The following is a 15,018-nucleotide window of genomic DNA, read 5'->3' on the forward strand; positions in this document are numbered from 1 at the left end:
TAAAGGGACACTCCTCTGGGCAAGTTTAGGGATACCTCAACATATTTGAAGTTGCTTGAAAGTTGGAGTCTAATTATCAATAGGAGTGTGAACACATGAGCTTTTTTCCTGTAGAATTTCCGCCCTGCCTTTGCACATAGTGGGGACTCATGTTTATTGACTGATATTTGACTCAGCCAAGATGGTTACACCCAGCGTCACTTACATAACCAAGTGTAGAAGCACAAAACCAGTACCACTTGTTTTTTCTGTGGCTAATGAAAGATGAGAGATGAGTAAGACCATGAATACTAAGAGTTCCTGGTTCCTGTCTTAACCTTGGAATTGAAAGAAAAATGTTAAACTATTAGAGTATTTAGTCGAAACTAAAAACAATTTCACAGGAGAAGAAAAGATTTTGGCCCGAAGTCTACTGCTGTAATTTCTTGTGACATAAGAGAATCTTTCCAGAGCATAGGTTTACAGAATGCAGTAATCATAAAGATTTTTTACAGACACCTGAAATCATTTAATTTATTTTAAAAAACAAAACAAAAATTAAGCATTTCAAATGAAGTCATATTTTTTATTGGCTCTGTGACCATGAAATGAATTTCCCATTTATAGGATGTGCCTGGGTTCCAGAATACATCATAATTGTTAGATGTGGCTTCAACTTGAAATTTTCAAAAGGGAACTTCAATGGGGCATAAATTCAAATGCTCCCACAGAATTATATAAAATTTCTTTGGGTAATTACAGTGGAGTGAGTCCTGGGAGAGTGAAAGACATGCCATATGTCAAACAGCTCTCCCACTCAATAATTAAAGATGGCAATAAGCTTTCAAGTGAGGCCACTTTCAAGGGAGACATTATCTGGGAAGGTGACAACTCCCACCAGGTCTTGAGGAACAGAAGGTGCTGGGTCAGTGGAATGCAGTGGAATAAAGCATGTCTTTCACAGTAAGGCAAGCAAAGCTGGTCATGGAGACTGAACTCTGTTTTGCCACAGTCTGTGACCCAGTCATGCTCAGATCTGGAGGCACAATGGCTCCATTTGCAGTGAGAGTCAGCCTGTTCATTTTCTTCTAGTTCTTCTGTTCTTCTATTCTTCACTTCCTGCTTCAGCATCCTAAGTTCTAACACTTTTTTGTGCTCTCTCTCTCTGGCAAATGTTGATGGTCTTTGTTTCTTTCTGTGAATGTGGTAATAAATCTTTCCCCTTCAATGATAAAGCCTACTGAAATTTCTGTATTGTGCACAGTTTTGGCATCATCTGGGTTGGTCTTGTCAGTGCTCCCCTTCCATCTCCCTCCTCCCATCTTAAGGTGAAAACCAGGATGCAGGGTCAAACAAAAGCCTCAGTGGGGGAGTCTGTCAGGTTAGCCCTGTTAGCATGCTCTACTTGGTGTGGCTGCTTAGAATCATGTACTAGTCTTCTTGGTCTTTGTAAAGATTGTCTCCCACCTACCCCACCAGATTATATGAGGATATTCCCTTCCTAACAGGAATGTCCCAGGAAAAAGTAAACAGCTCTGGTGCCAGACACAGAGGGGTAAAGCCATTAGGATTGTTGCGATGAGCCCAAAGTGAGGGAGCATCTCCAGCTCACTGAGTGTAGGGACATTCTCACTTTTTAAAAGTGTAATTCAGATCAGAGTGACCAGCCAGTCTCTCATAAATGGATTATCCTTACTGGTTCATAAAGTTAATTCTAAACACATCCTCTATTTTGTAACATTGTGGGCCTCAATCTGTAATTTTAATTTTCTGTATCTTGACTGATATGTCTAAAATATTTACCCAAATATACTCTTCAAGTGACAATTTCAAGAATACTCTCCCTCCCCCTCCCCCACCTCTTTTAGAAGATGCCATTTTGGAGAGCAATAATGGCAAGATTTTATGGAAACTTGTAAATAGACTGGCTAGCTCCCAGACTGCTGCCGAAGCAGGGAGAGAAGGTAATAGACAGAGGCATGTAGCCGAGAACCACACCTAAACTTGAGTCCTCTCTATTGCATGGTAGCTTCGGACCTTAGACGAAGTATTTAACCTCCCCTAGTCAGCTCTTGTGCGGATAATAGCAAAATTTCTTCGTTGCCTTAGTGTACTTGACACCTTTCCCTGGCACATGGTAAGCATTCAGTAAAAGTGGCAGTAACTTAATATAGAATGGATTCCAATTTTGAGTCAGATGAAGAATGTTTTTGGGGGAAACTTTCCTCCTTTCTTCCTTAGCTAGGTAGTATGAGGCCTCTCCATGGACATCTGCCATCCCAGCTGGACCAGCAGAGAGCCCTGGGATGCAGACGGGGGCAAGGTGGTCATCCCCACATTCCACAAATGTGTGTGGTAATTTCATTCTGCTAGGTCTCTTAAGATTCTACAAAAACCGGGCCTCCCTCATGGCACAAGTGGGTTAAGCACAGCACAGAGCTATCCATAGCCTCTGCAGCATGAGTTCCTGACCAGGGAGCTACCTACGTACGCAGCATACTTCTCCTGTCTCACCCGCTGCTCCCCTCAGCAGTATATTTCAGTCAGTCTGCCTGTTCTGCTCCCCAGTCTGTCTCTGGTGAATCTTCTCACTCCCCCACCAACACACATCTCTGGCCTACACCCCAGTTCATATGCGTTAACAAACAAATCTTTTTTTAAAAAAAGATACTACAAAAACCTATTTTAAAAATAGCAGTCTTTTAAAAATAGGAGTCTTTTCCTCTGACTTTAAAAATGTCTATTTGACAAGCTAGTAGTTCTTTGACAGTTACCTAGCTTGGAACCAAATTTGTAATCATTATAAACCAAAATAAGCTAAAGAAATGCTTGACTTCCCGTGGACATCAATAACATGCAATTCTTAAAGAGGAGAGGAGGTTTGAAGACCTGTGGAGTACCTGAACAAAAGCCTGAAGGGACTCTGAAGCTGTTAACACATGTCAAGAAACTAAACTTTCCAGGAAAACCTTTATAGAAATATTAAAGCTGAGATGTTGCGTTGGCTAATCCTGTTCTCGCATGTGGTGAGGCTCAGTCATGGTGCTATCAGGTGTGTCAACCCTGAGTATGTCTACCCTACAAACTTAGGGACCATGCAGCACTGCTCAGCTTAAGAAAAAGCTTTAAAAATATGTTTGTTGGTGGACCTCCCCTGTGGCGCAGTGGTTGAGCACTGGGCTGCAAAGCTGCCCGCAGCCTCTGCAGTGCTGATTCGATCCCAGGCCACTGGTGAGGGTCCCACATGGCGCAACAGACCTCTCCTGCCGCACCCGCTGCTCCCCTCAGCAGTATATTTCGTCAGTCTGCCTGTTCTGTTCCCCACTCTGTCTCTGGTGAATTCTCTTACCCTCCTGCACTCCTGACTGTACCCAGTGCTTGTATGTATAAATCAATCGATCAATCAATCAATCAATAAATAAATAAATCTTAAAAAAAAAAAAGTTTGTTGGGCTAGGGTTAAAGAAAAGTGCTATCAAGCTGCTGGAAGCCACTGGCCGGCCAGGGAGCTACCCACATGGTGCAGCAGACCTCTCCTTCCTCGCCTGCTGCTCCTCCAGCAGTGTATTTCAGTACATATGCCTATTGTGCTCCCCACTCTCTCTGATGAATCCTCTAAACCGCCCCCCACACACACACACCTCTGGCCTACACCCCAGTTCTTGTATGAATAAATAAATGTTTAAAAAAAGTTTGTTTATGAAATGACAGGAGTGGCTGGAGAATCTATTCTATTCTGATTTTTTATTTTGTTTTGTTTTCCCCTCTATCAAATATTGATATTAGAAAAGGAATTGAAGGACAGATATTCTTAAATAAACCCTATGTATTAACATTCAAGTTTCAGAACTAAAAAGATTAATTTGGAGGTGATTATTTACTTTCAAAGTAATTGCTCTACAAAAAGACTCACTCTGGATTCTACTAATTAATGAGGGCTCCTAAGGCGTTTGACATTTAATTAATTTTAATTACAACTTTTGAGGAGTAACTCTCTAAGCAAGCCATACCTACGTTCCCATTTGTTAATTGAAATAAGGACTGAATTATTGTATTTGGGTAATTTTGAAGCTAATTGCTTTCAGTTTCATGAAGGTTATTTGTTTTTAAATGAAACCTTCTAGGCTAAGACTTTTTTTTTCAGGTCCATTGAAAGTCTCAATGATGAGAATGTTAATAATTATAGTATTCACTGGATAGATCCTGTTTCAAGTCTGCATTAGGAACCATTTCTACAAAACCACATTAATAGGAAGGTTGTATACTGTTTAGACATATGCAATGTGTATTATTCTCCTTCCTCAGAAAAGGTCTTTATTCTCTGCCCCAATGGCATGTTCTTCCGAGTCCAGGGAAGCATCATAGAATTTAAACAAGTATTCTTTTCAGAACCACTTGCCCTTCTTGTCTCCCAGTTTGCAGCCTCCTCCACCCTCCCCTGCCTCCCTCGACCCATGCTTAGATATTGGAGGCCATTTCAGACAGAGGTCTGTCTTAAGTCCTTATCATCAGTGTACAAAACTGAAAGGAAACATATGCATGTGCGAATCAGGATTTTTGACTGTAGATCACATCTGCCTTGCATAATTAATCAAATAGAGGTTAATTTATTGCCATTTTGTCATTATAAAACTTGCATTTCTGTTTGGCTGAAAATGCCCCTGATGGGTACGTGACAGGGTTATGAACTCTTTGTATAAAAGCCTCTTTATAAATAAGATTTCTTAAGGCCGTAATGATTTTGTTATCTGGGAGAGGGAGTGTGGGAAGAAATGTAAAATACGGGGCAGAGGGCAGGCGGCACAGGCAAAGTTACAAAGTTCAGGGAAGCATGGTTACAAAACTCCTTTCTTCAGAGTGCTGACAATCCGAATTTGATTTTTCAGTGAAGAAAACTAATACTTTGTAAAGGTGAGTCCAATGTCACAGCAAGCTCACCTATAATTATGTTTTCTGAATCCTTGTCAACTTAGAAACCGAAGGCCCCTCCCCCACTCTGAGTTTGTTCAGATCTCTTTAGGACCAGCCCACACTCACACAGCCTGATCTTTGAGACGGGAGATTTTCACCCTCGGGCTGTGGCTGTCGATAGTAGAAGGAAGTACGTGGCTGCTTAGCAGACGTCTCCAGATCCATTGTCTTGACTAGTGCTATGAAATTGGTGGGGTTTTTTTTCCCCCCCAAAAAAAATGAATAGACAAAGAACTTGTCACAAGCATTCCATCTACTTCTCTTAAACTGTCACTTGGCCCAGTTTGTGAAGAGTGAGGAGTTGTAGGAAACAAAACTTTGCAAAAAAATTATACCCAAAAGTTGTCCCCATTTCCAGACTAAGCTGTTGCATAAATCCTTGGTGTATCTTGTTTCTTGTATTCTTTTAATACCCAGGAAATGTCAGGGAAAGATAATGTCCCAGGAGAAAGTAGCTCATAGGTGATATGTGTAAATATTCCAGCTGTATGTACAAGGCTTGAATTTGTGTCCTTCAAACATTTATATGTCACCTGGGTTCCAACCATGCAGTAATGAATTTTGTGCTTTTTTAATTTCTCATGTATTATTTTTAAGATGTGAGTATTTAGGTAGAAGACCTTGTTTTCCATTTTTACAAGTGATTCATCTTTTGCTCCAACAGAGTTAGAGATGTAGTGAGTAAGGAAGGGAAAAGGTGGCTAACTGCACATTCCAGGCATGAGGAAATCAGGTGACTCTGGACAGTATTCTGAGAATACAGGTGTTTGCTTCGACAGCGTATATACTGAAAATACGGTATTAATACTGTATGATACAGTATAAATACTGAAAAAACATTCTGTAATGCATGACCAAAGATTGGAGTTGGGTTTTTTTTTTTTTTGGTTTTTTTTTTTAAAGATTTTATTTATTTATGCATACAAGAACTGGTTGGTGGAGTTGGGTTTTGACTTTGTTCACTTTTACTTAGAAGCATTGGACTTTCCCACTTACTCCACTGAGTGTGTTCCATCTTTGCTCCAGCTGTTAGATAATAAGCTGCCATTCATTTCTTTTCTCCCTTTACTTGGCCAGCAATGACCTGGCAGGGGCAGGAAAATGAACAGAGAGCTCAGGTCCCAGACTCAATGTGCGCTCAATCTCTGGATTCCATGTGCGTGAAAGTACACACCCAGGCACGTTTTTCTACCATCTTCCTTCACAAAAAAAAATACCATGCTTCCTTCAGCCCACTGTTCCTTTCTAACAGCTCTGTCTCCCCTTCCTCTCCAGCCAGGGTTCTTAAAAAGAGTGTTCTTCCCTCTCTAACTGTCCCCACACCTCCTGGGCTAGCTTGCACTCATTGAAACCTAACCTCTGCTCCCCTCACTTGACTCACACTCCATTTGCTAAGATCCCAGTGATCTGCTGGCTATCTCCAACCTTCCAGACCTTTCCTGACTTTCTGACATCCTTCCATCTCTACCTGGTTGCTCTGCCGCCATCCCCACTTCGTTTTCTCTGACACCATGTGGGGTCCTGTGAGCAGTAAACTGTGGCCCCTGGTGTTGCCCCTTTATCTCCTCTTCTGCTTTTCCCTTGGGTGGGGAGGGGGGTGGGGAGCGGTTGTCAACCTTCTTCATATGTTATCTGGGAGCCCAGTGCTGTTATGACTTCAGATTCCACCATGGAGCTCCATCTCAATATGAAACAGATCTTGCTTCCTCCCAAGCCCTGTTCTCCTTCAAAGCTTCTGTTTGATAGAACAGTCTAGTCTAAGTGCCCAGACCAGACATCATTGTGGTAGTTTTTTCATGCCTTTGTATCCTCATAATTCCTTCTTCTTAAGGCTTCCTCATAACTTATAATTTCCAATGAATTTGTTCTTTTCCTCCATGTTGAATAAACCCATGGTTCTCCCACTAACCTTTGCTCATACTATTATTGAATGGCCAATTTAATATGTGTCTCCCTTCCTCACAACCAATTTCATGAGTTACTCTTTCTTCTCTACTCGACACTAACTCAAGTAGTAGGTGATAGGCACTCAGCATATATTTTAACAAATAAATATGAAAATGGCGTTAATGCCATATACAGGAAAAGGGAAAGAAACAGTGGGCATAGATGGTGTCTATAAGCCCAGGTGTTAGCCCCAAGACACACACTTCTACAGCTTACTCAAGACGCCACAATTAAATTATACCCACATGTCAGCTGCTAGTCACTGTGACTCTGTCCTGTAGACTAAAGAGAAGACCAGTGCTAGAAAAAGCAGAACTCACAATTTCTACCTTTCAGTCACTTGGCTTTAATATATAGCCCTGGGTTAGCAGTATGCTCTGTGAATACCAAGCAGAGTTGTTTGGATCCTGGCTAGCGTTATCTTACCTCTGGTAAGAATTGAATCATTGAACATTTTAGAAAAGGGAAAGTTTTGCTGTGTAGAAGCAAGGATGAAAGAATTATGTTGGAAAGAAAAACTTTAGGCCAGAGAATTACTTGTGAATCAAGGCTCTGGGTACAGATGGAGGTCAGCTCACCCTTCTGCCACCTGAATCCAGGTTGTGCTCACTGGCTGTCTCATAGGTGGAGGTGCCAGGAGTTCCTCTGAGCACCCAAGAAACTCAAAGCCAGAAATTACCTGTAGCAAAGGTCACCTGTAATCTGCAGTGGATGGTAATAGTTGCCTCAAATAGCACACCAAGGCAAGAAGAGGTCACCATCTCCTAGATGGTGGCTTTGCCCCTGTGTGTCCACTTTCCATTCCTTTGTGCCCCATGTCTGGCTTGGGGCCAGGGACACATAAATAAATGCTAAATGATGCATGAAAAAAAAAAAGCGGGATCCAAACAACTCTCACTTGGGACCAGTATTTGGAGATTTATTTAGATAATCCAGGTATCTCCCTCCCTCTACCGCTCTGGAAGTTCAGTCTTCAATGCTGCGTTGGAAAAGACAAAGACTACTGCACCAGGCACCGTTTGTGCTGCTGTATCCTTGTTAAGAATAGTAATCACTCGGGGGTGCTGACAGTATAAGCCAGTTGAGAAATCACATTCTTGTCTTTTCACTAATATATTGTTGAGTGCAGTGGGATTGGAATTGACTGTGTCATTCGTGCCAGATTCTGCTGGTACCTTTTTCCCCTAAATTGACACTTGTATGAGGAAACAAGAAAAGTAACAGTCTGCCCAAATGACTTGTCAATAACAATTTCCACATGAAAATATAACAGCCATTCTTATGGTAAATTTGTTGTATTTCCGGTGACATCTGTTAGCTTCTACCTGGCACTCTGGGTGATGCTATGTACCAGAGGTGCCAAATCTGAATTCTTGCCAGCCACAGGACAACCGTGACAGCCCCTACCGCTTTCTCCTTGAAGCTTATGGAGTATACAGGGGGACAGTAAATGTAAACAATGTGCTAGCAGAGTTCAGAAACAGCTAACAGTTCTGGTGATGACTTGCCACAGTCCCCGGCCAAGCTGGTAATAGGTGGGGTTTAGGAACTGGCACTTAGTTGATAATGGGTAGAAAGAACCAAAGCAGAGAGGACGGGAAGGCACAGGTGTGTTAGGTAACTAAACCCACAAGGTTGGAGGGACCTGTGTGCTCATGCAGAGAAATAGTGAGAGAAGTTAGTAGAAAGATGAAATAAAGTAGAGTCATTTCTTTTTGCTAGAAGAAGAACTGACTGCAGAGGGCCTCTTGCTAGACTGCAAGAGGGCCTCTTGCTAGACTCTTTGCTAGACTGCAGAGGGCCTCTTCAGAAGGCAGGGGAGGTCTGTCTCCAGAATCAGAAGGGGCCACTGGAATGGGAAGCAACATGATGAAAGCCACATGCTGAGACTCCTAGAAGGAATACGCTGAAAATGTAGCACTTAAAAGTAAAATGGAAATAGGGTGATTGGTCCTCTGGTCTTGTAAATTGTCTTTTACTTTCAGACAGATTTCAAGTACAGCTACATTCTTTTTGGATGTACATGTCCAAGTTGAACCAATCAAGAAACAAAGAAAAGTAGAATGATTGCTGTTGTAAGAGCTAGGAAGGAAGATGGTACAATAAACCCTCACTGTTTAGAGCTTTTGAATCCCAAAATGTGTACATTCTGCCAAAGCATGTACTTTTTTCCATAAAATGCTGTGAAATCTGACTTCATTTGAGCAGCCAAATTCACAGCAACAGGGAACTGGTGGAGCTGTGTCTGGGGGTCATCAGCCACGCCTACCACAAAGGCTGCCTCTCACGTGCACCTGCCTGGGAGGAACCAAGCCACTCATTTTTCACCTCCACATAAGTACAATTGAATTCCTATTATGGACCTGGTCCCCTTTGAGTCTTTTTGTTTTGAACTACCTTTTCCCCAAAAGGTATTTCAAATAAGCCTAGTTTCTTTCCCTTTGAATTCACATGCTTATACCCAAACTGCCCTCAGCACAGTGGAAAAAAGGTTTTCTCTGACTTGATACTAATATCCATTCACTGACCACTTCATCTCCTAAGATTAGGAATCTCATGCAGACATGCTATCCTTTAACTCTCCTCAGGAGTCACGTGGCCACCCCCAAAGTCTCCTGTATTTCAAATGCTATTTGAAATTCAGCTGTAAAACACTCCCAGTTGGCCATGGAATTCATCACACCAGGTCCTATCACCCACAAATGCTGCTGTTCACCCCGCTGTCCACCTCCTCTCCTGGGGGAAATTTTAACTTTCGTGGGAACTGCAGAGCCACCTCTAAGTGACCTTAAATGCTTGGGGTGGTTATAAGAACAGGCAGAGAGGAGTTCCCAGGGGTCATAGTCAATTCCAGTGCCTTTCTGTCTGCCAAAACCAAGGCAAGCTGGTTATTTTAAATGAAAATGCATTTTGTCATTGTCACCTCGGCATGCTGTAATCGACATCTGTCAGCCGTCCCTAACGAAACATCTTATGTCATGACTAATTCCACAATTAAGAAAATTCTAAATTCAGCATGGAGCCGTGTTTCCCTCATGCACCTCTCTAACCCAACATTGACAAGTGATTGTATGCATTTTAGAAATTAAAATGTTAATCGACAAGCTCCTTATTTTCCCACAGTTTCTAAGACTTCTCTGACAATAAGAATAATAGGAACCAAGTACTTCTGTAATAAAGTTACACCCATTCATCCTAGATTCGTAGAAAAGAAACACAGTTGGCTATGGTACAATTAATCTGCTTGAACAAGAAGGAAGATGACACAACATATTAGTGACTTTCTTTTATAGTCTGTATGTTCCCCCAAACACCAGGGAGTGGGGTGACCCAGCCGGAGCTTGATTGTCCTGGTTGGTTCTCTGGTTCTCAAGAAGAGAAGAGCCTGGAAGAGCCCCCTGGGTGGTTGGACAGTCCTCTCTCTGCCTTATTCAGGCATCATTTCCTCCCAGATTGTTCTGCAGCCATCCACTCCCACCACCTTTTTAAAAGCTCAAAATGGGAAAACCTGTCACTTTTTGGGAAGATCTGTTGCTCTGAATATTTGTTTTTTGCCTAAAAGCTTCTCCAGATTAAAAATAAATAAATGTATCCAATGATCCCTGTTACCAGGGCCACTGGCCTTTGGGTAGAGCCGAGATCCACGGCCCCAGGGGAAGTGCAGCAGGTGGCACTTTTTAAATTGCTCCCATTTCACTTAAAAGTAAGGTCTGCTGAGTCACACAGGTCCTGTGACTTTTGCAGAGCCTTGGTTTTATCGGGCAGGTGAGTCGGGCCTGGGGATCCAGTTAGAGGCCCACGTGCAGAGTAGGCGGTAGAAAATGCAATGTAATGTGAACCCATTTCATTTGGTCACAAGCAAAGCTTAGCAAAGCTAATGGAAGCTTCCTGTGTCATTGTCTTTATTACCTCAGAGCTGGTAGGACAGGCATTGAAGGCAGAGGTGAAAAAAAATGGGGGGAACATGGCCTAAAAACAGGCAAGGGCATTTTTGACAGTCAGAATTGGCTCTAGGTTTACCTGTGTGGGTTAAGGGTGGCCTAGCAGAACCTGGTATAAACTGCCCCCTGCTGTCTGACATGGAGAAGTACACTTAAAAATAAACAACCTGAAGTCCTTCAGTGAATGGAAAATGAGGAGTGATGTCATGCAGGGTCTCGGGTGCCGTGGACATCTCATGCACCCTAGATCCTCTCTACCGTGATGATGAAGGGAGAAGGGAAAGGGTGGAGACAGTTCTTAGAAAAAAAGTATTAATTTTTTGGATTTGGACAGTTTCCTCATTACTCCATCTGGAGCCTTGTGTCTCAAGCTTGGTCTGTGATCCATCAGTATCACCCCAACTTCTTAGAATTGCAGACTCTCAGACCCCCCACCTCAGTCCACTGAACATGAGCTGACAGGGGCTTTAATACTGAGAAGGTCCACTATTCCCTAAGGTTTGGATCAAATCTAATTTGATGGGAGCAGTGAATGAGCACAACTCAATGGGCGAGTTTAACCCTCTATTAAAGATCATGATTGCTTACATCCTTATTTTCTTAAATATTTTCTTAGTCCTCACCTATTCACGCCTTCTTTAACTTGCCATGTTTCACCTTACTTGCTGTATTTCAGCAGCTTTTGCCCAGCAGTGTCTTTCACATCAGCCTGTCCCGGCAAGTACATGACAGGTATCGATTTTCCCTGACAGCCTCTGTCTCCCATCATCCTTGTTTGCTCAGTCTTCTCTCTCCCCGCCCTCACGTCCCCTGCAGTTACTGTTTTAAGAGTAGTGACTTGACCCTTCAGGATTGAGCTGCCCTGTGGCCTTGTCAGTCTGTTGCTAACCCAGAGTGTTCTTTTCTGCGCCAGGTCAGGGAAGAATGCCGGCTCCTGAACGCCCCACCTGTTCCACCCCGAAGCGCAAAGCCTTTGTCCACAAGTCCCTCCATCCCTCCTCGCACTGTCAAGCCAGCGCGGCAGCAGACTCGCTCTCCCAGCCCCACCTTGTCCTACTATTCTTCAGGGCTGCACGACATGTAAGTCTTCCTGCCAGGGTCCCTGCAGCACGACTCTTCCCATCAGCCAGGTCACAGGTTCTTGAGAAGTCTCAGGGCAGCTGTGATCCAGGCCAGTGGTGAGAAAAGAAATCTTTCCCCTTTTTTGCCCCCTTAATTTTACTGGAAGAGCATGATGGAAGCCTTGCTGATTTTGAGCTAGGATGGAGGAGCTAGCATCCTAGTACCAGACAGTCTGTGAGGAATTCAGAGATAAAGGCCAAGTGGATTCTCCTAGAAGCAATCCATTGACCACATCATTCTCACAAACCAGCATCTAGTTCTCTCCGCTTTGACTTGAACCAACACAACTAGGCAGACAGCACCTTCGGCCAGGGGCTGGAATTGAAGGGCCTATTGGGATTCTGCTCGGAATTTCCACAGTGGACCCTTCTTGGCCATCACGGTGTGGCTACTTCTTCTGGCACTGTGAGCATGTTCTTTTGCAGTGCAGCTCATCCCATGGTTGGTAAATGCCACTGACTGTCTTTACAAATCTTTTGTTATATCGAATTGAAGTTCATCTCCATGTAACTTTCTATTTCTTATGTCTAGAAAAACAAATATAAATCACAGTCCATTCCTCTTTGTCTGCCTGTGAAAATTTAAAGTCAGCATTGCTCTGAGTCTCTTCTTCAAAAGACAGAGCCACTGCTTCATCAGCTGTTTCCCCTGATGTTACTGCCTCGTCCCCCACTTTTGAGTACATGCTCATCACTGTCCCTCTTAAAATACTACCTCAGAACTGAACGCACTACTCTACATAGGAATTTTGTACCTTAAAGGGGTCTCCTTACAGGTGTTTTTTTTACTTATTTTGTTTGTTCTCTGGACATTAAAATTCTTGTTAATGTTACACAATTGTACAAAAATCAAAGCATGCATAAGCATTTTATTTGAGGCATTTCTTCCTACCTCTTTGAATGGAAAGAGTCATCAGTGTTGGTGATATAGCGCAAGGTGGCAAGCATGAGATGCCCACTTCCCCCTGCTGTGCAGACATCACTGATCCCTCACAGAGCCTCCTGGTGAAAACCCAAACGTGACAAATGAATTTTTCTCTTCATAAAGATCCATGCACTCACCAGCATGGATTTTTTTTTGGTAGTTAAATACATATATAAATATACTTGCCATTTGCTCTGTACCATTTTAAAGCATTATGTACATATCCATAATTAGCCTTGTATTTTCATAATTTATTATATTTAAAATTTAGTAACTTTTAAGTAATGTGACTTAGTAATTTCATTTTTGTAGCAATTTTAGGATTTAAATAATGACATAATTATTTGTTAAATTTAGTGATTTAATAATTTTTTAAACCTGATGAGGTTAGCAGGTACTTTATAGAATTCATGGTATGAAATTTGTTTCTCTAACTACAGTTTTCTACTTGGAAGTGACATCTATGGGATAAAAAAAGGTTTGAAATTTGGCCCTTTTTTCCCCTCTTGACTAATCTCTTTCTGTGTTTGCTTTTAAGCAGCGTTACTAAAAGCGACCCAAGCCCTTCTGAAAGTGCTCCTGTGTCCTGCTACCCGTGTAACCGAATGAAAACTGAGTCTGTGGACCTAAAGTCCCCGTTTGGAAGTCCCTCTGCTGAAGCACTCTCCTCCAGGCTCTCATGGCCTAACCATTATTTGGGAGCCTCAGAGAGCCAGACTAGGAATGACTTCCTGCTGGAGCCAAGCAGGAGTTACAGTTATCCTAGACAAAAGACACCAGGCACACCAAAGAGAAACTGCCCAGCACCTTGTGATCTTGATGGCTGTGAACCCCCGGCCAGTCCACCCTGTTCAGTCACTGCAGAATCTAGTAGTAGCATTGCTGGTTGTCCCAAGTCAGCCAGCTATTCTCTGGAGAGCACAAATGAGAAAACTCTTGCAGCTGGCACAACAAAGCAGAGTATTTCATGCCCTGCCTTACCCCCCAGGGCCCCAAAACCAGTAGAAGAGAAAGCCACCTCTGAAACTTCTCCTTTGCCTCTGAAAATCGATGGTGCTGAGGAAGATCCCAAGTCTGGGTCACCAGACCTCCCTGAGGACCAGTACTTTGTCAAAAAGGGCGTGCAGGACATCTTCTCTGTCTCCTACCCTTTCTCATCTCCGCTCCACCTCCAGCTGGCCCCCAGGTCCTGTGGAGATGGCTCCCCCTGGCAGCCACCCGCTGACTTGTCGGGACTCTCTATAGAAGAAGTGTCCAAGTCGTTAAGGTTTATCGGTCTGTCTGAAGACGTCATATCATTTTTTGTTACCGAGAAGATTGATGGGAATTTGCTTGTTCAACTAACGGAAGAAATCCTCTCAGAGGATTTCAAATTGAGCAAACTGCAGGTGAAGAAAATAATGCAATTCATTCATGGCTGGAGGCCCAAAATATAGCCAAATAACCCCAGCTAGTATGGAACAAAACTGTTAAATTTGTGTGCTAGTAGAGGTGGGCTGGGACACAATTTCATGGGGTTTTTTGTTTTGTTTTTTTGCACTAAAAACTTTCTCTGTAAATAGGGATAAGAGAAACTCTCACTATGCAGATTATGCTTTTGAATGGTGAACAGGCTATTTTGTACATCAATAAAATGCTGTACAGAACACTTGGAGGTGTGCCTTGTACGTCACTCAACACTCAACAGCTGCTAAAAGACAAAAGGCATGTTCAGAGAAATAATTTCTTGTCCAAGTAGGTTTATACAAGAAGGTGTGATATTTATTTCAAAATAGCCAAAGCTGAAAGACATAAGAATCTTAAAAAAAAAAAAAAAAAAAAAAAAACACTTTTGAACAATAATTTCCCTTCTTGGGGAGAATTGACTTTAGACAACTCTATTCTGTGCTCTGTCGTTTGGATTGCTTAATGCTAATTGTTTTATGACTCTTGTGCCTGAAATTGTTAGTGATATGAAATGACACTTTAATGTTATGTGCTTGGTGGGGATCTTTTCATCAAAAGGCATTCTCCAAAAGTCATGTTGATAGAAGATATATGATGTTCTTAAAAATAATACAAATCATGACCACAGTAATTTATCTGTAACTGCTGCTAATTTTATTAAGCAGAGAAAATAAAACATATATATACA

The 15,018-nt window shown here is 42.4% G+C and overlaps 1 protein-coding gene across 2 annotated transcripts in view; it reads left to right on the plus strand.

The window, feature by feature from the left end:
- GAREM1 (GRB2 associated regulator of MAPK1 subtype 1) overlaps positions 1-14,532 on the plus strand; it is a 183,041-nt gene extending 168,509 nt beyond the window's left edge. The window contains exons 5-6 of one of the 2 annotated variants that reach the window (XM_037508686.2): positions 11,752-11,918; positions 13,423-14,532. In XM_037508686.2, coding sequence (XP_037364583.1) covers positions 11,752-11,918; positions 13,423-14,320 — 1,065 coding nt within the window. In that variant the 3' untranslated portion in view covers positions 14,321-14,532. The remainder of the gene's footprint in view (positions 1-11,751; positions 11,919-13,422) is intronic. The other variant, XM_037508687.2, reaches the window with a different exon arrangement.
- Positions 14,533-15,018: the final 486 nt, after the last annotated feature.

Source organism: Talpa occidentalis, unplaced genomic scaffold (assembly GCF_014898055.3).
Source record: "Talpa occidentalis isolate TD23 unplaced genomic scaffold, MPIMG_talOcc4v2.1 talOcc4.13, whole genome shotgun sequence".
NCBI lineage: Eukaryota > Metazoa > Chordata > Mammalia > Eulipotyphla > Talpidae > Talpa > Talpa occidentalis.